General features: G+C 61.2%; 2 protein-coding genes across 9 annotated transcripts; one reads left to right on the top strand and one right to left on the bottom strand.

The window, feature by feature from the left end:
• Window positions 1-1,081: 1,081 nt before the first annotated feature.
• Window positions 1,082-14,854, top strand: FCER2 (Fc epsilon receptor II). 7 transcript variants are annotated; one of them, XM_058728148.1, is made up of 14 exons: window positions 1,082-1,191; window positions 2,129-2,242; window positions 4,614-4,665; window positions 7,029-7,115; window positions 8,883-9,003; window positions 10,009-10,128; window positions 10,451-10,504; window positions 11,037-11,099; window positions 11,324-11,386; window positions 11,490-11,552; window positions 11,652-11,741; window positions 13,573-14,054; window positions 14,181-14,287; window positions 14,507-14,854. In XM_058728148.1, exons 5-14 carry the CDS (start codon window positions 8,982-8,984, stop codon window positions 14,643-14,645), a joined length of 1,203 nt encoding a protein of 400 aa, XP_058584131.1. In that variant the 5' UTR covers window positions 1,082-1,191; window positions 2,129-2,242; window positions 4,614-4,665; window positions 7,029-7,115; window positions 8,883-8,981; the 3' UTR covers window positions 14,646-14,854. The 7 variants fall into 7 exon arrangements, with proteins under 7 accessions (XP_058584131.1, XP_058584130.1, XP_058584135.1 ...); XM_058728147.1 differs by lacking the exons at window positions 1,082-1,191; window positions 2,129-2,242 and adding an exon at window positions 4,500-4,517; XM_058728152.1 differs by lacking the exons at window positions 1,082-1,191; window positions 2,129-2,242 and having other exon boundaries at window positions 4,524-4,665; window positions 13,903-14,054.
• A 4,192-nt stretch (window positions 14,855-19,046) lies between these two features.
• On the bottom strand, window positions 19,047-21,366 carry TRAPPC5 (trafficking protein particle complex subunit 5). 2 transcript variants are annotated; one of them, XM_058728143.1, is made up of 2 exons: window positions 21,251-21,366; window positions 19,047-19,659 (listed from the first exon to the last, which is right to left on the bottom strand). In XM_058728143.1, the coding sequence occupies exon 2, from the start codon at window positions 19,645-19,647 to the stop codon at window positions 19,081-19,083; it is 567 nt and encodes a 188-aa protein (XP_058584126.1). In that variant the 5' UTR covers window positions 19,648-19,659; window positions 21,251-21,366; the 3' UTR covers window positions 19,047-19,080. The 2 variants fall into 2 exon arrangements, with proteins under 2 accessions (XP_058584126.1, XP_058584128.1); XM_058728145.1 differs by having other exon boundaries at window positions 21,134-21,252.
• Between the last annotated feature and the right edge of the window lie 502 nt (window positions 21,367-21,868).

Raw genomic sequence — 21,868 nt, 5'->3', positions numbered from 1 at the left:
GGTGTCTGGGGAGTCCCCCAAGGTGGGCAGGACACACTCTCCTCAAGCTCTTGCTAGCCCCTTCCCCATCTGCCTCAAACCCCCACCCCCATCCCATCCCTGGCTCCAGACACAGATGGCTCCGGTGGGTTAGTCTGGCAGATGTCAACAGAAAGCCCAGAGTCCGAACCAAAATCTGTGCTTGCCACTTACACACTGGGTGAGGCTGGGCACGTGACTTTCCTCCTCTGTGCCTTTGGTTTTGCATCCATCAAATGGGATGACAACAGCAACAGCATTTTTGAGTATTGCGATCGGCCAAATAATGGCTCCCAAAAGGTGTCCCTGTCCCAGTCCCCGGAACCTGTGATGATGTGGCCTTACATGGTGAAAGGGACTTTACAGACGGGATTCGTTAAATCAAGGATCTGGAGGTGGAGGCCATCCTGGATTATCCGGGTGGGCCCAATGTCAGCATCACGAGTCCTTATAAGAGGGAGGCAATCAGGGGGCGCCTGGGTGTCTCAGTGGGTTAAGCATCTGGCTCTTGATTTCGGTTCAGGTCATGATCTCACTGTTCGTGAGTTTGAGCCCCGCGTTGGGCTCTGTGCCGAGGGTGCAGAGCCTGCTTGGGATCCTCTCTCTCTCTCTCTCTCTCTCTCTCTCTGTCTCTTTCCTGCTCTCTCTCGCTCTCTCAAAATAAATAAATAAGTTAAAAACCGAAGAGGGAGGCAGGAAGATCAGAGTCTGAGAAGGAGATGTGACAATAGCAGCAGAGTCGGAGAGAGATCACAAGTTCTCCGCTGCCGACTTCAAAGCTGGAGGAAGGGGCCACGAGCCAAGAGGTGTGGGCCCCTGTAGAAGCGGAAAGAACAGCAAGGAAACCGATTCTCCCCTTGACTTTCCAGGAGCACAGCCCTGTGGACGCCTTGATTTTAGCCCAGTGAGGCCTGTGCTGGGACTTCTGACCTCCAGCTCTGTGAGATAATAAACTTACGTTGTTTAAAGCCGCCAAGTCAGCGGCCGGTACTTCCTTAGCGCAGTCCTAGGACGCTCACACGGCTGTGACGCCTCGTGGCGCAGCTTCGGCGTGCCGTGTGCCGAGCCCTGGTCTGGGGACGCGGTGATAGTCCTGCCCCTCCCACTCCCGGAGGAGCGCACCTTCCAGCGGGTACCGGTAACAAGCAAACCACACGCGTCCACACACAGGAGGTAGGTCATAGAGACCGTCCCAGGGGTGACTGTCACCTCCCTCAGAGAGCAGACACCTGGAGGACGAAGAAGGGCCACGGAGAGGCCTCGAAACCCAGAGAAGCCTGTGGGTGTGGCTGCAGCAAAGGGGCAACCGTGCAGGAGAAGGCGCCAGCCACACAGGGCCCAGCTGGCTGCGGGGGGGCCGGGGCTTCCTTGGAGGGGCCTTCGCGGGGCGGGGTGTAGGGGTTACTCACGGGAGAGACTCCAGCGCTCCCCAGGGGCTTGTCTCCGTTCGGCACCCGTGGGAAGCTTTAGGAGCACGAGGCCCTAGGTAGGAGGATTGTGCTTATTCCCACTTTACAGATGGGGAAACTGAGGCCCGAGAGGATACAGTCAGTCCGCAGGGAAAGGGGGTGGAGCTGGAACGCCACCCGCCCTCTCCTCTGCCCACCCAGTGGGGGGTCGCCCAGTGGGGGGCAGTGACCAGATGTGTCCAGCAGGGGGCACACGCCTCCTGTGCCGGCCCAGCTGGAGAACCTTGGCGCAAAAGGGCCCGATGGAGTAGAAAAAGCAAACGATCTAAACCAAAGTCTTACGGGGCTGGGGGCCTGGTTCTTTGAGGGGCCGGGGACCTGGGGCCTGGATTTCTGAATCCCTGAGGGGCTGGGAGCCATCCTTCAGCCTGGTCCCCACACGGTACCCTGTCCCCTCAAAGAACCGTGGGCATTGTCAGAAAGAAATCCCCGAATCTCCCAGTGTGGGCCTGGAATGTTCTCAGGATTCCTGGGATGAGCTGGCTCAGCCCCCCAGTCATTGGGGATATGCTGGGATCTGGGGGGTGGTGTGGAGGTGCGGGCAGTGGGCCCCGGAAGGCCTTCTGAAGAAAGGATGTGGACAAGCCGACTTCTGGACCCCCTCATCCTGAGCCCCCCTCCAACCTCTCCCTCCATCCCAGCAACACACAGGGACAAAACCAGCTGGGCTCCAGATCCCAAGGCTCCAGGAAGATGAAAATGCAAATCCAGCCTTCTCCTGTCCCACATTGGCCTTCCCTCTTCCTGTTGACAAGGTCACTGCAGGGGTAGGGGTCGGGGAGGGGAGCAAGGAGGGGTGTGAGTGAGTGGGGGTTGTGTGTGGCTGGGAGCTGGGGCTAGCCCTCTGGCCTCGCAGCTCCCAGTCCTGGGGAAGGTGCCCATTTAATGTAGGAGCTCAGGGCTGGGGAGAGGGGAGTGCAGAGGGTTGTTGTGGGGGGGGAGGCCTCTGAGCCTGTGAGTGAGTGAGGAGTGAGTTCAGGACCAAATGAAGGTCAGGGGAGGGGGCTGGGCAGAAGATGGAGACGTAGGAAGTCAGCAGGGGTTGGGGGTGATTGAAGCCGAGGGGGGGTCATGGAGAGGCAGAGAGAAGTCCCTGAGGGGAAACTGAGGCATGCATGGGGGAGGGGAGGAGAGCAGAGGCAAACGGGAGGGCTGTTAGTGGAGGAGAGCTACTTTTTCCCCATCAGCCTCTCCTCTGGAACAGCAAAGGGGACCCTCGTGCGTGTCTGTGTGACCGTGTATGTCTGTGTCTGTCTGCACGTGTCCGTGGGCCTGGAACGTTCTCCGCGTGTCTGTGTGTTTCGTTTCTTTGTATGTTTCCGTGCGTTTATGGGCGGGGGCGGGGGGGGTTGTGTTGGTACGTGCGATTGTGTTACTTGTGTCTCTGTGCGCATGGGGTGTGTCTATCTTGTGTCTGTGGGGTGGCCACATTCGGACCTGTGTGTGTGTCCGTACCCCCGCGCCTACCTGTGCGTATGCCTCCTGCGATTCGTCGTGCGTGTGTCTGCGGTTAAGCCGCGTAGGGACCGTCAGTCTCTCTGTACCTGTGTGCCTCTGCCGATGACGGTGTCACGTCACCCCATGTGTGTGCGTGCCTCTGTGTGCCTGCGTGTTGGGGGCCCCCACCTGTACCCCTCACTCGGCTCTCATGTGAGCCCGACCCCGGTCCTGCAGAATTTCCACTTTCCCAGAACACTGGGGTCCTTCCTGCAGGAGGTGACAAGGCTTCCGTGCCTGTCAGGCAGGTGCGGGCCAGGACCCAAAGCCCGGTGCCCTCCTCCGTCGGGGAAACTGAGACCCAAAGAGGGCAGAGGCTGTGGAAGCCACGTGGCCAAACTGTGGGAGGCCGCAGGGCAAGCCCCTCTCTGGGACCTGGGGCCTCTGGGAAAAGACTGAATGGATTTCCCCTGTCTGGGAGGGGGCGGGGCACCAGCTCAAGGCTTTGAGGTTGCAAAGCCCGGGGAGAGGGCCTCCGGCAGCCAGCGTGAAACAGAAGGAAAATCCAGCCTTCCCGAGGGGTCTGCTCAGACCTCACTTCACGTCCCTCAGGTTCAGAACCCTCCAGTCTAAACTAGCCCTTCTCCCCCACCCCCCACCCCCAAGACCCTGCTTTTCCAGCACCTAAGACTGTCCTGCGGATTTGTGAATTTTAAACTTGGTTTTTATGCTGCATCGTGGATGAACCGTGAGGGTGTCATGCTAAGTGAAAGGGACTGAACACCAAAGCACACACCCTGTAGGATCCCAGTTAGATGCTGTCCCTAGAGGAGTCCCCTCCCCAGAGACAGGAAGTAGATGGCGGGAGCCAGGGGCTGGGCGAGGGCAGGGCGAGTTGGTGTTTTGGGGGGACAGAGTCTCAGTTTGGCAAGATGGAAAGTTCTAGAGACTGAGGGTAGGGATGGTGGCGCGATGTGAGTGTGCTTAACGCCACTGCAAATGATTCAAATGGTAAATTTTGTGTTCTGTATATTTTATCACGATGAAAAACCAAAACCTCCCTCGCAAGAACTGGGCCTTTGTTCTCCGAACCTGGCACTCAGTAGGTGCCCAAATAATGGTTGTTGAGTAAATGAAAGAGGAGAGGTCATCTGTCCCCAGCAGATGGAGGGACAGACAGAGACACAGAGAAAGCGTGTTCAAGCCCGAAGCCAGCACCTTCTCTTTGTCTGTAAATCATGCTTCAAAGCAGTGGTTCTCAACTGGGGGTGATTCTGCCCCTCAGGAGGCATTCGGCGATGTCTGGAGACATTTTTGGCGGTCGTGACTAGGTAGAAGGGGGGACTACTACTGACAGCCAGAGGCTAGAGGCCAGGGATGTTGCCAAAGACCCTGCAATCTACAGGACAGCCCCCCACCCCAACAACAAGGAATCATCCGGCCCCAGTGCCAACAGAACTGAGAATGAGAAACCCGGTTTTAAAGCCACCTCCTCCTGCAAGCCCTTTGGGATTTGACACACCCACTTCCCTCCCACCCCACACACCCCCTCCTTCCTTTCTCCCTTTTGCAACACCAGGAGGGACCGATCAGGTGGGGAGAGCCGGGGGCTGGGCCACCAGGGTGGGGTTGGGGCCAACGTGGATGTTCCTTCATCACATTAGAATTGAACGCGGGGCCCTGTCCTAGGTGCTGAGGTTCTAAATTTAGAGGTTGAGGCTCCTCTCCGCACAGAGCACAGGTGAGAGGGTTGGGGATCCGAACACCCTTGGGGGTGAGTTGGGGTTGAATAGCGTCGGGCTGGGGCCAGGGTGGGGACCCGCCCGGGGATCGTTTGTGGTTGTTGCAGGACCCCTGACTCGTTCCTCCTGCGTCCAGATCCAGGTCTGTGCCGAGCAGGGACCGGGGCAGGGGGGACGAGGGGGGGGGCTGCCCCGGGCTCAAGGATCCCAAACGTGAAAGAAGAACTGACACCCTCGATGGGGGCCCACATCCGCACGGTTTCCTGTTTTTCCCTTGAAGTGAACAGAGCCCTGGGTCGATACCGCAGAAGGGAAGAGGGAGGGGTCAGTCGCGTGACAGGGTTTACTGCAGCCCTGAGTAGGGGGGGTTGAGATTTCACCCCCAAAGCATCCTCTTGTCTAAGTTCAGTCTTGGCAGGGACCCAGCTTCGCAGGAGCCGTGGGACCCTCCGGAAGGACACGGTGGAGACGGTGGGCACCAGTGTGGACGGGGGCTGGGCACCTGGGCTGCAGAGCTCTCGGAGGCTCAGGAACACCAAACCGCATCCCCACCCCATCCTCGATTCAACACCTCCTACCCCGTCCTGTGTCTTCACTGCCACCCAGCGAGGCTTCTTCCCAAACTTTTCCTCTTCCTTCCTGTGTCCTCAGTACTAGGACAGCCCCGCTGTCTACCAGAGACTGCGACTGAGGCCCAGTCAATTGTTACAGCATCTTCCGGGTGCCCCCCCCCCACTCCATCCTCACCCATCACCAAAGACCGTCTCTTCTCAAACCCATCCGGTCATTCCCACAGCCACTGCCCCAGACACCTCCTCTGGTGCCTGGACCTGATAACAGCTCCCCAGTGTCCCCACCCCCACCTGGCCCCATGATGACACTCAGGGTTCCCCCCCCCCCCGCTGCCAGGGCTCCTGCTGCCTCCTGTCCACCCAGCAGCCCCAGTGACCTCTCTCTGGTGACCACCTGACCACTCTCTTCCCTACAATGACCATCCCCTGTCCCTTGGCAAAACACGCCGTGGGTTCAAGTCCCCGCAAGTAGCCCAGATCGAGTTGAGAGGGACAGTCGGGGCCCTGAATGAACAGCCTCAACCCAACAGTCATTCAGGCAGTACACATGTACTGAGGGCCACCCCTCCATGCTGGAAACACAGTGTGACACATGAGGCAGCTTCGTGCCTGCTGTCCTGGAGTGCAAAGTCCAGGGGACATGTCGGGCCAGGCCCCTCCCCATCTGGTGGTTGGCCCAGGTGGGTCCCGGTGGGAAAGTGGGACACAGGGGCCCAAGTGGGCATCTTCCAGAGTGAGAGGCAGAGCATCAAGCCTGGAGGACGGAGGCAGCCCTTCCCGGCGTGGGGATTGGCCTGGGGTGTCCCCCAATCAAGAATGGGAAGAGGGTTAAGGATCCGAGGACACAGTTTAGGGAGGAAGGGCAGGGTGTGAGGTGTGAAGAAGTCCCCATAAGAAGTGGCTCAGTCGGTCAGGTGTCCGACTTTGGCTCAGGTCATGATCCCACGGTTCGTGGGTTCAAGCCCCACGTTGGGCTCTGTGCTGACAGCTCGGAGCCTGGAGCCTGCTTCCGATTCTGTGTCTCCCTCTCTCTCTGCTCCTCCCCCACTCCTGCTGTCTCTCTCTGTCTCTCAAAAATAAAATAAAAACATTAAAAAAAAAGAAGAAGTCCCCATAAATCCAAGGCTAGGGGCACGGGGGTTAGGGCTGCTGACTTGGGGCCTGTGCTGCCTGGGTTCAAATCCCGGCATTGCCACTTATGAGCTGTGCAACTTTGGACAAGTTACCTAACCTCTCTGCGCCCCCACATTCTTCACCAAGAAGGCAGCATTAGGAACAAAAGCATCTACCTCATAATGAGCGAATGTTAAATGTTTCGATGCACCTGGGACACCGGGAACTGTCCCCCCCCCCCCAACTCCCTGGCACACACTGGTATTAAATTCAACCCTGTAACAAAATTGTTACTATTTGACCAGAATGTTATCTCATGAATCTTTCTGTTTCTCCCCTACCTCCGGGCTCCCTCCTGGCTCATCCCTCTCTCTTTCTCTCTCCTTTTCTTCCCTCTTCCCTGCCACAGTGGTATAATGACTTAGCCACGTTAGTTCAGTCCTGGCTCTCCCACTTACTTCCTCCAGCACTCTGGGAATGTGGCTTAGCCTCTCTGGACCTCAGTGTTGCTCACCTGCCTAATGGAGATAATAATAGGACGGACTTTACCCGGTGGTGGGGAGCATCAGGGGCGGCCATGCGTGTAATATGGGTAACCAGGTGGCAAGCCCATAATTAGGCCTGTGAAAATAGAAGCCGTGGGTGGGCCTGCTTTCAGAAGAAAACTGTCTCCCCAGGCCAAGGTCCTCACCACCGCTCGCGGCCCTGCCGGCCCCTCCAACCCGCCCCAGCGGACCAGGACAGCGACGCCGTTCGCAGCGAATGTGAGTGCGAGATACGTGTGAGTGGGTGGGCGTGCGACTGCGTGTCTGCGTGTGAATGTGGGAGCACGCGTGTCACCCTCTGTGCGTGTGCGTGTGTGTTGGGGCCGGCAGTGGGACGTGGACGTTGAAGGTTCCTTGGAAGGAGCGGCCTCGGGGCTGGGTCTCAAGGGACAGAAGGGCGGTGGGCAGCGGGCAGCGTGGACAGAATCGGCAGTCGCGAGGGATCCTGGGTTGGGGCAGTTGAAGCCAGCGCCTGGCATGACCGAGAAAAACAGATGAGCTTGGTGGGTGCACCGGGGATTATCGTGCAAACCCCGGAGGGCCGCGGAAAGCCGTCCGCAGGGCTGGGAGCTCCTAAGTCAGAAAGACGGCCCGGCATCAGGACCCTGCCCCCGGCACTTACTGGCAGACACTCATCAGGAGGCCGTGTCCCCAGGTGGTTGAGCGAATAGGCTCCGATGTCACCTGTCCTGGGTTCAAGTCCCCGTTCTACCATCGTGTGGCATGGACAAATTACTTACCTCCTCGGGGCCTCAGTTTCCCCAGCTCCCCACCAGCAGGTTAACCGTGCTTCATCCAGTGGGCTTGGCACGGTCACCCCTCGTTGACAGATGAGCAAACTTAAGTCGCTCGTCCTGGGAGAAGCCGGGACTCAGCCCCCAGTCTGTCCAGCTTGGGCTCAGGCATGTTTGGCTGCAGGATGGTCACGCCTCTGGCCTCTTGGAGCTGCCGTTAATCAGAGCCTGGTCACTCCCCACATCCACCTCCCCGGGGCTCAGAGAGGGGAAGCATATTGCCCATGGTCCTACGGCAAGAGAGGCAGCCTGTAACCAAACCCGCCCTCTTTGGCACAAAATAGATGCTCGAAAGACTTTGGGGCGCCTGGGTGGCTCCCTCGGTTAAGCCTCTGACTCCTGATTTCGGCTCAGGTCATGATCTCACGGTTCATGGGCTCGAGCCCCGCGTCAGGCTCTGCGCTGGCAGTGTGGAGCCTGCTGGGGATTCTCTCTCTCCCTCTCTCCCCCTCTCTCTCTGCCCCTCCCTGCTCACTCCCTCTCTCTCTCTCAAAATAAACAAATAAACTTAAAAACATTTTTTTTTAAAAGTCAAGAGACTTTAAAGATGCCTTGGGCACATTGCAAAAGAGGAAGCTGAGGTCTGGTGACGGAGTTTCTGCACCGCCCAGCAAGGCCTGGCACACAGCAGGTGCCTGATAAGTGTTTAGGATCTGAAGACCCACTGTGCGCGCACGGCATCTTGCCGAGACACTCACCTACGTTGTCATCTCATTTGATCCTACCTCGACCTCGTGAGTTGGGTACGAGCATCCCTCCCATTCTATAGAGGGGACACTGACACTCGGGAAGGTTGAGTCCCAAGCCACGTTGGCAACCGGCGGTGACAGCAGCAAGCTGATGATGATATTTGTGGGGCGACGGACCAGCCCTTGATCGAAGCACCTGACACATCCGTGAAGGGCACGTCACCACCCTGTGGTGCGGGTGTTATTGGCGTTTTATGGATGAGGCGGTTGGTTTTGAGGTTCGGTCACTCGCTGCATTTATGAGGCACCTGCCGTGTGCCCGGCCCGCGTCGGCTCTGGGGCGCCCACCTCTGGTCTCAGGCCTGTGTCTCCCAGTGAAATGCCGCGCTGACTCCTGGTCACGGACGAAACAAAATCAGCCAATGGTCACCGAGCTCCTCGAGTCCCAGACGCTGTCCTGCGCCCGTAACCAGAGCCTGATGTCTAACCTTAATGCTCCTCAGAACCCGGATCCCGGCCAGAGCCACGACTACACCCGCTAAGTGGGCTGCCTTGGGAGGTGGTGAGCAGCCTGTCACTGGGAGAATCCAAGCAGGGCGGCCATGGAGGAACATGTCTACTCAGGTGAGAGGGCTCTCTGGAGCTGACCCTGGCAAAACCGAGCACCCGGCCTCCTGCCTTCCACCCAGGAGAGGAGAGGGGTTCCTGGGTCTCTCTCTGGGGAGAAGGCCCAGCAAGGGGTGAGGGGGAGGTGAGCCCCGACTGGCCTTCTGGGCACAGAGCCAAGCAGGAGGGGGAAGCTGCAGGCCCCTCCCTGCCCTGACTCAACGCCCTCCAACAAAAAAAATCGGCTCTAGCTCGGGTGCTGGGAGCCCGATAGATTTGGAAGTAGGACAGGGACTCAGAGCAAGCAGAATCCAGCACGATGAATCCTCACGGCCAGGGTGAGGGCAGGGGGCCTGGACCCACGGTGGGGAGTCAAGGTAGAGTCCTGGGGGCCCCAGGGATTGTGGTGAGGCTCCGGGGGGTCTGACATCCGGGGAAAAGGCTGGGGAAGGGCTTGGATATGGAGGAAGAACACAGACCCAGCGTCCTGGGTTTAGAGAAGGGGTGCGGCCACAGGGTGAGGGCAGGAGGTCCAAGCGGAAGGAGGACCCAGCTTCCTGGGCATGAGGCTGGAGCTCGAGCGTTGGTGTGTGAGGGCGTAAGGGAAGAGGGTCACAGCGAGAGCTGGGTGGCAGTCGGCCACCTGATGGGGGACTACGGAGGGAGGGTCTCAGCTCCCGGCCCCCCACCCCGGGCTGCCTTTCTGGACGGTGCCCTGGCCCCAAGTCAGGCTTGCTGACCACTGGCGTGTGGGCAGAAGGGCTGGACGGGCGGAGGGACAGATTCAGAGATGCACAGACGCAGAGATGGATGGAGTCGGGGTCGGGGGGCACCGGTGGGGCATGAAGGCGGCATGTGGGGAAGATGTGCGGAGCAGGCTGGGGGTCCACTGAGACCCACGGCTTTAGTGTGGGCTCTGGACAGGCTCCCAGGACTTAGGGGCTGTGGGTGACGGGGAGACAGGCAGAGCCAAGCCCCGTCTCACGCTGCACCCCTTGGCGCTCCCCCCTCAACGCCCGGCAGAGTTCCCAAACCTTCCCGGAAGGCAGCGGCGGTGCTGTGGGCAAGGGACCCAGATGGCACTGTTGGGGCTGGTGACCGTCATGCTGTGGGCCGGGCTGCTGACCCTGCTTCTCTTCTGGCGTGAGGACACCCCCAGCCCCATGCGGCCCCTCTCTTGTGCTCTCTCCCAAAACCCCACTTTTAGATGCTGGGACGTCACGCCTCTCTGAGTCCAATTTCCCCATCGTGCCTCCCACCTTGTCCCCAGCGGCCCCCTCCCGAGGCCCTCTGCCCCCCCCCACCCGAGAGCTCCCCACCCCGTCCAGCATCTCTGTTTCCCATCCTTTCTGTGCCTCCCGAGTGGTATATACCCAAGGCCTCCCTCCCCAGCTGACAGGTGGGGGGGAGGGTGTGGTCGGGGTTCCTGAAAACGTCTTCGCCCCTCCTCTTCTCCCCTCCCCAGACCGGGACGCTGTACAGAATCTGAAACAGCTGGAAGAAACCGCTGCCCAGAATGGTAGGGGGGGAGGGGCGGGGGGAGAGGAGGCAGGGAGGGGGGTTCTCGTCCTGCTTCGGCCACTGGCCACTGTGGGACGTGGGAGAAGGACTGGGCTCCAGTATCCCCTGCCAGGAAGTGGGGGTCAGCCTGCATTGCCCCCTCCCCTTGGGGTGAAAACCCGGAGCCTCTGGGAGAGACGGGGGCTCTACGAGGTGTCTGATGGGCTGTTACGTAATGGCTCCAGGCCTTGGTTCCCTCACCTGTAAAGTGGGCATCATTTCAGGGTATCGAGGCAGAAACGAGCTGAGACTTGGTGAAGCATTTAGAGCTGCCTCCAGTGAGCTTTCAGGAAACGCCGGCTGCTTTTACGTTGCGTTCTGGGTGGGGGGAGGGTACACGTGTTCATCCTATTCTTGCCTGCGTCTTCCTCGGTACCTTGTTCCCAAAATGAAAATGTGAGGGGACCCTGCACTCGGGGCCAGGGAGGGGAAGGATTTGAGGACGTGCCTTCCTGGTTCCTGAGGACACATCGTCTTTCCTGCGGTCCCAGTCTCTCAGGTTGCCAAGGACTTGGAAAGACACAGAGGGGATGAGATGGCCCAGAAATCCCAGGGTGAGTGATGTCAGCTCAGGTCGAGGAGGAGGAGTGGGGTGGGGGTGGGGGAGCCTGGATTAACATGTGGACAGAGTGCTCTAGGCCACCTGTGAATGGCAAAGTGAGCAGGGGACCCCGAAGACAGAGGCGAGAAGGACAAAGGGGCCAGCGGGGGAGCTGAGGGGGGACCAGGGGCGGCCCTGAGGACCTGCTTACCACTGAGCCCCCTCCCCTGCACCCAGCTGCCCAGGTGTCACAGAACATGGAGGAAATCCAAGCTGAACAGAAAAGAATGAAAGCTCAGGGTGAGAGGCTGGTGGGGACAGGGGTCCTAGAGCTGGGAGGGACCGTGAGGCTGGGGGCCGGGCTCGGGGACTCCCAGCCCTGACCCCAGCCCGGCCCCGTCAGACTCTGAGCTCTCCCGGAACCTGGATGGACTTCGTTCGGACCTGAGCAACCTCAAGTCCCAGAGTGAGCCTTGGGAGGGGACGGGGTAGAGGGTGGAGGGGGGGGGCGGGGGGCGCGCTCCAAGCTCGTCTCTGACCACCGTCCCCCACCCAATCACCCGAGGCTTGAACGAGAGGCGCACAGCCTTGCACTCATTGGAAAGGCTCCAGCAGGAGGTGGTAAAGCTGTGGATTGAGCTCCACGTGTCCAACGGTGAGTGCGCTTGTGAGTCTGGGCCTGTGGTGTGCCGGGGCGTGCGAGCGACGGGACGGGTGTGGGGGGGGGGGGGTGCTAGAGGGCTGCACGTGACAGCGTGGACGGGTGTGGGCTTATGTGTGCGGCAGGGTCCATGGGGGACACGCGGCAGTTTCTCTGAGTCCAGCCGCCTCTCTCCACGGAACTGGAGCGGGGGGCGGGGGGGGGGGGGAGCTCGCATGCTTTTTTCCCTCCTTCAGGAAACTCCTTCCCTGTGTGTCACCATCTCTGGGTTCACTTTGCTTCTCCTTCCTCTGCCCCTCGTGGCTCAGAAGAGGGTCGTCAGTAGGACGCCCTCAGCCACAGCCCTCCCAGAAGATTGTCTGACCAGCCACGGGGCTCAAGGGGGTGGGTCCCCTCTGCAGAGACGGGGCAATGCTGGTGGTGACAAGGCTTGGGGTGAGGGGTGGCCCCGGCAGGCTTCAGGAAGAGCAGAAGTCCCATCAGCGTGCCTTCAACCTGGGACAGGAACCCGGGCGCTCCCCACCCCCACCCTTGGTTTTTGACTTTCCACCCCTGGGAAGCCCCTGCTGCCTTAGTTGGCGAAGAGAAGAGGAAGGTTCTGTGCTTGGTGTGGAGTGCAGCCCCCCGGGACATGCCGTGGCTGTGGGAATCCCAGCCAGAAACCCGGAAGTGGTCCCTCTGGGGAGGGCTCTGGGCCACGTTCATGTGGATGGATGACCTCCCAGTTCCTACCCGGTCCCTGGGGTGACCTGGGGGCTGAGGCCAGCTCCAGGGCTGTCTCTTGATGGGGACACAGGCAGGGTACCTCCCTCCAGGTTTTCTTCAAGTGCCCAGGGATACCCCCTTCCGGTTTTAATGTTCCCCACCCCCCTGCACCAGTGGCCACATACTGGTTACTGGCCCATGTGTGAGAAACACATCCAGCTTTGATCCCCCAGAGGTTGGGGACCCCAGGTCTCTTTTAAAAATTCCTCCAAAGCTCTGGAGCCCTCTCTGCACGTCATTCCAAGAAAAGCTGTTTTCAATCAAGAGTGAGTCAACCCAGTAACAGTGGGTTTAACCCCCCATCTGGGAGTCCTGGGTGGGAGGTGTGGTGACAGTGCCTAAGAGTTTCTCCGGGATGTGGACAAGAGGAGACAGAGACCAAGGCGGCCCCAGGTCAAGGCCATGCGGACCCAGCCCTCCCTAAGCTCTCCTGCTCAGTCCCTCCAACTAGACAGAAATCGTCGCAATTTCCCCAAATCTGGTCAACAAGGCTGGTTTTGGGGGTGTCGGTAGCAATGGCCACCAGGGTTGTCACTGGAGCTGTTGGTGGGGACAATACAAGGGGACCATGATGCTGGCAACCGTGGCCTCGCCAGGTCGGCCCTGGTGATTAAGCCGTGGCTGTGTGAAGACGGTGTTGGCCGTGCTGGTGGCAGTGGAGAGAGGTTGCTGGCGATCCTGGGTCCCCCCGGGGATGGCGGTGGGACTGAAGGTGCCGCTGAGAGCGGTGGGGTTGCTGGCCATGGTGCTGGTGGTTGACACGCTTCTGACCGCGAACGTGTTTGCGGTGATGGCGTCGGTGGTCGAGGGGCCACGGGCCACAGAGCTGGTGACGTGGTGATGCCGCGGGTCTCTTTGTGGGGCTGATGCTGGCAGAGGCCAAAGAGCTGCTGGCCAAGAGGTGTCTACGATGACGGTGTCGGTGACAGGCATTCTGGGGGGGGCGGGGGGGGGGGGAAGGGGCGATATTTGTGGCAACGATGCCGGCAGCCGAGGTCTTCCCGCCGGGCGGCTGGTCTGGCCGGGAAGAGGGGCAACCTGCAAGTTGGTCTGCTTTCAGCCCGGACCCCAAGAGTGACCCCAGGAGAGACGCTGCCACCCACCCTGCCTATTGTCCCCACGGTGCTGGCCACGGCGCCGGCCACGGCGCCGGCCACAGCGCCCGCCACGGCACCGGCCACAACGTCCGCCACCGCGTCGGCCACAGCGCCCGCCACGGCGCCGGCCACAGAGCCCGCCACGGCGCCGGCCACAACGTCCGCCACCGCGCTGGCCACAGCGCCCGCCACGGTGCTGGCCACGTCCGCCACGGCGCCGGCCACAGAGCCCGCCACGGCGCCCGCCACGGCGCCCACCACGGCCGCACCCCTGAGCCTCTCCTCCGCCCCAGGCTCCACGTGTAACACGTGCCCCGAGAACTGGGTCAACTTCCAGAGGAAATGCTACTACTTCGGCGAGGGCGCCAAGAAGTGGATCCAGGCCCGGTTTGCCTGCAGCAAACTGCAAGGGCGGCTGGTCAGCATCCACAGCCAAGAGGAGCAGGTGGGCGGGGCTCTGCAGAGGGCGTGGCCAGCAGGGGGCGGGGATCCCACCGCGATCTCTTGTGCGGTGGGGGTGGGGACCCCAGGCACAACCCCGCAGCCCCTCCAGCCCCGTCCTGCTCCCCAGGACTTCCTGGCCAAACGCGCCAACAGGAAGGGCACCTGGATTGGCCTTCGGGACCTGGACATAGAGGGGGAGTTTATCTGGATGGATGAGAACCCCCTGAACTACAGGTGAGGCCCAGACTCCGACGGGGGTGGGGGGGTGCCTGTCCGCAGTGGTCGGGTTGAGGGGAGGGGATGTGGGCAGCCGGTGTCCCTGGGCTGCAGGGCGTGGGGAGTGGGGATCCAAGGATGGGGGGAGGGGCCCAGACCCTGAGGGATGCGTCTGGCCGAAGGCAGTAGGGCTCCTGCCCCCGACCCCATCCTCTGACCTGAAGTCTTCTGCTCCAGCAACTGGCGGCCGGGGGAACCCAACAACCAGGGCCAGGGCGAGGACTGCGTGATGATGCAGGGCTCCGGGCAGTGGAACGATGCCTTCTGTGGCAGCCGGCTGGACGGCTGGGTGTGTGACCGGCTGGCCACATGCTGACCCCTCCTCCCCTGCCACCTCAGCCCCCTCCCTGGGGTTCCCCAGGAGGTCCTTGGAGACGCAGACCCTGATGGCCCCCTGCCCACCTGCCAGGTGCACCCCTGCGTTGCTCCCCCAGTTCTGACACAGGAGCAGCCGGGCCCACGGCGGGGCCCGCAGCCGCGGCCTGGATGCCTGTTTTGTGGCTAAGGCCCCAGCAACCCTTTCTCCTGCCCTTGACCCCTCCCTGGCTGCTGCCAACGCCCCTGAGGGCCTGTCCCTTACTCCTCAGCCCAGCAGGCTGTCACCATGTCCCTGCCTTCAAGGGCTCAGAGTACCCACCTCGAGAACTTTCCAGAGAGCCTCAGACCCCTGTGAGCTTCCTCTGTCGGGCCGCTCCGCAGTCTGCTGGAGTCAGGACCACACCCCCGCCCCACCCCTGGCCTCCCCAGATGCAGTTCCCGTGTCTTAGCACCCCAGGGAGAGGTCCCCGGCTCAGGCAGCCAGTCCCCTTGCCCCCAGCCCATGTCAATAAAATGGGGGCGAAGATGGCCCCATCTCAGAAGCCTCCAGGCGTGGGAGCCGGGAGTTCCAGAACCTGGTGCCTGAGTCCGTCTCTGAGTATCCAGAACAGCTGAAGCAGCAATTGTATCTCTCCACCGTTTCCCCTCTACTTTATTACAAGAAGCATGTACTAGGCAGGGCTGGAGACAAAGACTCTGGGATCTAATGGAGCAGAGAACACCCTAGATGCCTAAAAATACCACAGGGCAGGGCAGTGGGCTGGTCCCCCCGCCTAGGCTGCTGGCAGGAGGGCACAAGCTCACGCATGGGAAGTGCTGAATGGACCTGGTATACAGAAGGCACTCAGTAAATGCTAGCAGGCCCAGGGTGGCCTGGCCACCCAGGTCCAAAGGTGCTGGTATGACTCTGACACAGGTTTTGAAAGAAACAGGTGGCACCAGCCCTGCACCAGAGGCTGAGGAGGGAGGCGGGCCAGGATCGCAGGACACCCCTCGTTAAACTCCTCGCCTACCCACCCCACCCCCAGCTCCCGGCCTAGGAAGAAAGAACCAGGGGCGCCTGGGTGGCTCACGTGGTGAAGGGTCTGGCTTCGGCTCAGGTCATGACCTCACAGTTCACAGGTTCAAAGCCCCGCATCGGTTTGTGCTGAGGGCGGAGCCTGGAGCCTGCTTCCGATTCTGTCTCTGTCTCTCTCTCTCTCTCTCTGTCCCTCCCCTGCTTGCACTCTCTCTCTCTTTCTAAAAATAAATCAACATTAAAAAAAGAAAAGGAAGAACCAGATGGCTCACGTGATTCTCAAGCCTCCTGGAGGGGAATCCGTGGGGGGAGGACCACACTGGACCACCTTGGACCTGGGAGTCAGGGGCCCGGGCCTAGGCGGCTGGGGAGGGCCCTACAGTGGCACCCAGGAGACCTGGGGCCGGGAAAGGGCAGGGATAGAGCTCGTCCTAGGTCACCTGTTACCAAGCCATTGTCCCTCCCACTCCCCCCCCCCCCACCACCAATTTCTGCCTCCTCCAGACCCCTCCCAGCCCCCAGGCCAGAGCACAACTACCTACCTGAGCTCGGCAAAGGGGACTCCCAGCCCCACTCTGCAGGTCACCTAGGCCAATGTTGGGGTGACAGTCATCACTGGTTTCCCTCACTGAACCCTCCAAATCCTCAGGGAAAGCCATGTGCAGAATCTGTCCACTTCTCACCCCTCCAGCAACCGCCTTGGTATAGCCCCTGCCCTAGCTTGCCTCAATCTCTTCTTCACTGTCCCAGACCTTCCAGAAGTTTCCTTCTGGCTCAGAGGAAAAAAACCCCACAATCTTACAGGGTGCTTTGCAATTGCAGAATCCCTGCAGCTTGCCTGGTCTCCCCAGCTTCACCTCCTCTCTGCCCTCCCCCAACCCCAGCACCTACACCAGCCTCCTCACTGGCCCTTACACATACAGGCTTGCTCTTTGCCTCAGGGCCTTTGCATCTGCCCCCTCCCCTGCTAGCTCTTCAGTGAGGGCTATCCTGGGCTCCCCATCCTTCCTGTTTAAAATGACACCCCTGACTCCGGCTCCCTTTTACCTTGGATCTTTCTCACCACAGAACACTTCCCCTTCCAACCAAACTTGTCACTCACGGATCTGTGTGTGCTTGCCGCCCCCCCCCCCCCCCACGCCCAGGGCTAGCATGTGAGCTTCAGGAGGGCAGGAGCATTGGTCTTGCTCTCAGCTGTGACCCCAGCAGCTGACACAGAGTAGGTGTTCAATAAATAGCTGTTGGATAATCAATGTGTGTCCATGGGCAAATGACCTCTTCTCGCAGAACCCACTTTGTGGTCTGTTCAACGAGGGGGAGCCTCATGTCTGGCTGGCTCGCCGAGGGCTGGTGCTGGGTTCCTCCTCCTCACCCCCCACCCCCGGGCCCCCGCCAACCTGTCTGGGGGCTTCAGGACTTCAGCAGGGACTTTATTTGCAGCTCACAACCCCCCGCCCCGCATCCCGCCCTAGGGGACCAGCCCCTCTCTTCCTCCCCTGCCCTTTCTCTCTGGCAAACTTCACTGCCAGGCCTCTGGATGCAGCAGGCTGGGCCATCCCTGCCTCCCACAACCTGCCCCTCACCCAGCAGGCCCTGCAGGCCAAGCTCACCAGGGTCCCCGGGGGGACCTGAGGCTGCTAAGCCCAAAGCCTCCCGCAGCTCCCCCTGAAAATCCGGCTTCCCAGGCACCAGGTGCCCTGCCCACTCCACCCAGACGGGCGGCTCCCGCCACTGTGCTGACTCCTGGACCTGCCTCCTGGACTCCAGACCTCCAATCCTCCTTGGCTTCCTAGACATTGACCCCTTGCCCCCGATTCAGACTGCCACTGTGACCACCCCCTTCCACAGGCAACAGCTATTTCCTGACCATGGCCATCCCTGTGCTATACACGGGAGGCGCCCCCAAGTTCCATTTATAGACCACGTATCTTCGAGATGTGCCGACGCCCCCCCCCCCCATCACCCTGGTTGGAATTCCCGAAACTGCCCCCTGACCAAACCCGGCGCCTCGGGTCTCCCCACCTCATGCCCGCCTCCACCATGCACCCCAAAAATGCAATGGAAAAGCTGCATCCGTCCCGGCCTTAAACCCTCCATCAATGGTGAAGGGACCCAGCCCAGGGCACCGCCAAGTTCTCCTTCACATCAGGCTCATTGAAATCCAGGGGGGGGAAAAAAAAAAAAAAAGAAATCCAGGGGGAGGGGGAGGGGGAGGGAGGAAGAGACATTTGAAAAGTTTCCCCCCAAAAGTCTGGCAGGATGGACCCTGGGGAGGAGGAGCTCTCAGGAACCCTGCGAGGGTGGTGGGCAGAAGGGAAAGGCAGGGTTGCCTTAGGCATCAGATTTTACTTTTTAAACAAGGCACACACGGGGCACCTGGCTAGCTCAGTAGGTACGGTATGCAACTCTTGATCCTGATCAGGGTTGTGAGCTCGAGCCCCGTGTTGGGTGTAGACGTTACTTAAAAGTAAAATCGTAAAAAAACACAGCAAGGATATGTTCATGTATCATCGATATCAACTTCAAAATACGGTAGGCACCCCGAGATTTCGGAAGTGAGCCCATCCATTTCCCCAGGTCTCCGGGGGGGGGGGTAATTCTTAAAATGCGCCCCCCCCCCCCCGGAGCATCAGCCAGTTCCTGGGAACTTCCAGAAATGCAAATCCTCAGCCCACTCAGATCTGCAGAATCGGAAACTCTGGGGGTGGGGCCCGGCCACCCCAGTTGGAACATACTCTGTGCCCTAGAGCACCGCTTCTCAAAATAGGGTACACAGGAATCCCCTGGGGATCTTGCCGAATGACACGCTGTTAGTGGGCCTTCGGGGGGGCCCGAGAGTCCGCATTTCTGACAACCTCCCAGGAGAAACGGAGGCTGCCTGTGGTGGACCACACTTTGAGAGGCAAGGCTCTAAAGCAGGGGTCAGCAAAGGATCCCCCTCCGCCTGTTTTCTAGACACACAGCCGCACCCAATCCTTGCTGTCTACACCGCGGAGCAGAGTGGCTGGACAGAGACTTCTAAGCATAAACTCCTATCTGGTCCTTTACAGAAGAAGTGTGCCCCCCTGATGGAGCCTCTCTCCGCCTGATCCCTCCACCCCCCACCTCTCCGGCCTGGCCTCCAATCGTGATTCCAGAGAGGGTCAGCATCCTCCTGCCTCCAGCCACGCCAGCAGCTCCTTCTGCAGACTTCTCTCCACACTGCCCCCCCCCCCCCCGCCTTCCCCCCAGCCCCGTCTGGAAGCCCACCCCCACCGCAGCCCCACGACATCCCAAACAGGCTTGGGTCCCGGCCTCCCTCACCAGCCTGAGGCAGGGACCTGGGCGGAGGCGTTGAGCAGATCTCTGAGGCCCCCCCACAAGACACAAGACACACTTGGGAAGGGGGCTCTCTGCATCTTTATCTCCCGCGGGGTCAGCGGCCCTCCAGCGCCCGGTCTCGGGCTATGACGGCCTCCTCAAACTTGATCATGAGCGTGGTGCCCTTGTGCCAGTGCGCCGTGACCTTAGCAGGAAAGCCGCTGTGCGTGAGCACCGCCTCCACGATGCCCGCCGTGAAGCTGGCGCAGTTGAGCGTGCTGTTCTCCTTGGGCACGGAGATGTAGGTGTTGATGAGCGGCTCCCGCTCTATGATGTAGAAGGTTCGCGCGTCGTCGTTGGCCTGCTCCAGCTTGTCGGCCTCCTTGCCGAAGAGCGCCTTCCACACGGCGCCCTTGACGAAGAGCAGGGCGCCCAGCACCTTGGTCTCGCGCCGGGCACCCTTTTCACGGGCCACCAGGGCGTCCAGAACGCGCGCGCCCACCTGGCGGCCCAGCGCGGCCAGGCGCGCCTGCAGCTCGGCCACGGAGAAGACGCGGCTCTGGCAGTGCTGTACCAGCTCGGAGAAGAGCAGCGCGAAGGCGCTCAGGCTCACCTCGGTGCGCGGCCGCACCAGCGCGCGCTCCAGCAGCGCCGACTTCCCGCGCGTGAAGCGCGCCTCCATCCTGCCGCCGCCCTGCGGGGACACAAGGAAACGTGTGTGGGGCGGCGGAGGGCGGGGAGGGGGTGCGGAGAACGCGCTACCCGGTCTGTGTGCTCCACTGCTGACCTCCCGTGTAGGAAAAGAAGAGGGGGAAAGAAAGGGGGGCGTCCGCCTGCGCGTAAAGCACGCCCCCTCCATGAAGCCTAAGCCCGTGAAGGAAGACGGGGAAAGAGGCAGGTTTGCACCTTTGGGGGAAGGGGGGAGGTGGGAAGACACAAGAGGGGGAGGGGAAGGGGGCGCTGGAAACCACTCTTAAGTTCCAGGCGATTCCTACGCCTTAAGTTTCCTACGTGGAAAGGCCCTCTGTGCCGTGCCCCCTCTGCCACCTGTGGGAGCGACTAGAGAACTAGAGCATGGGGGGAGGGGAGGGCCGCGTCAGAATAGGGCAGGGAGGGGACAAGGATGGGGAGCCGTGAGAAGACCCGGGTACTGTCCCCTGCAAGCGCTCCAGCAAAAACAGCGCTGACTTCTGCAGATGAAGAGAACATCCCCGCCTCTCCCCTGCGGAAAGCCAGAGAAACGGGAGAAGGCAGTAGGGTGCGTCAAGACCCATGGCTGGGGGGGGGGGGGGGGGGGGAGGGGGCTGCGGTTTGGGGAAGAACAGAGGAGAAGCGAGGGGCAAGCTAGGAGGAACCGGCTCTGGCCGCGCCCATGTGTCAGGCACGACGCACGCCTCCTTGAGACGTGGGCGGGCCTGCGTTTGTAAGGAAGACTGCAGGGGGGGGGCACAGAAGGCGTTGGGAACCCCTCCATCTCCGCGCCCTCCAGAAATGTAGCTGGACAGTGGAGGACAGGTGGAGGAGGCCGAGGCCGACTGTGAGACCCGAAGTTTGGGGGGCCCAGGAGGGGGCGCTGTGATCCTCCCATCCTAGCGCCCCAAGCCAGTGGTCAGTGGGGGAAGAGACCCGGAAAAGCCCAGAGGGGGCGCTAAGATCTCGCGGAGCGGATCTACTGTGGGGGTGTGGGGGACAGGAGCTGCTGGGGGAATCCCAAGGGCGCGGAGACACCCTCCCTCCAGGCCCCCCAGGTCCTCGCCCATTCAAGTGTGAAGCCTCTACCAAGGGTGGGGTCGAGAGGAGAAGCGGAGAACCCCCTTCCCCACTACCAGGGAAGAGCCAGAGGCCGGCGGGGTCTGGGGAGGGTGGGCCTGCCCAACGAAGTCTGGCGGGGGGGAAGGCCAGCGGGGGAGGGGGTCCAGGGGCTCCAAGACGCCCCCCAGGTGCGCAGCCGACTACAGGAGGGCCCAGAGCGTGAGACGTGGGGGGGGGGGGGGGGGGGGGGGGGGGTTGAGACCCCTCCACCGGGCTGTGATGGGGGCCAGTAAGCTAAGCCCGGAGAGGCGGGGGCCCCAAGCCCCCCACGCCGGCGTGAACCGGGCAGAGGGCCGGGGAGGGAGCCCACCCTCCTCAAGGACCCCCCCCTTGCGTGGGCCCCGAAGCGGACGGACCGGGGATCGCGGGCGCCGAGACCTTAGCCCGGGATCCCCAGGCCCACCGGGCGCGGCAGGGTCCGAGAACGGGCGAGGCCCGACGCGGGTAGGGGTCGCGGGCGGGCGGGGTCTCACCAGGGTACTGAGGCCTTCGGTTCGGCCGAGCAGCTTTACGGCGCCGTAAAAGGCATTAAGTGCGCAGGCGCTGCGGCGGACGGGCTCGTGGGCGGGGCGCGCGCGCTCACGGAGATTCCAGAGAGCGGCCGCCTGGGGGCGCGCGTGTCCGAGGCACCCGACGGAGGGGTGTGGCCCTGAGGCCAAGGGCCGGGCTGGCGTGGGGTGCCAAGCGCTCAGGCAAACTGCACGGATGGCTACCGGCTCAAGGGCACACAGTTGACGATGGGCCCATGTCTCGGTCTCAGGGGCACATGTGTGCCCTTGGGCATACGTCTATTTGGCCTGGGAGCACACCTATGCCTTAGGGACACAGTCTCTGGTCTTAGGGACACGTGTATATCCTTGGGCACATGTTCTCTCAGGGACACACGTCTGCCCGTGTGCACATGTCCATTTGTCTTAGGGACAAACGTTTGCCTGTGGACACATGTTCTCTTAGGGGACCTACGTCCACGAGCCAGGGGCACTTAGGGGCATGCACACTCATGAATACATGCTCAGTGGGCATATACACTCAGAAATAGTTATACCCGTGGGGACATGCTTAAGGGTTCAGATGTATCTGTGGGTCCCCCT

This window comes from Neofelis nebulosa, chromosome 4, assembly GCF_028018385.1.
Source record: "Neofelis nebulosa isolate mNeoNeb1 chromosome 4, mNeoNeb1.pri, whole genome shotgun sequence".
NCBI lineage: Eukaryota > Metazoa > Chordata > Mammalia > Carnivora > Felidae > Neofelis > Neofelis nebulosa.
Note: the sequence above shows the minus strand (reverse complement) of the source record. Positions and strands in the feature narration are given on the sequence as shown.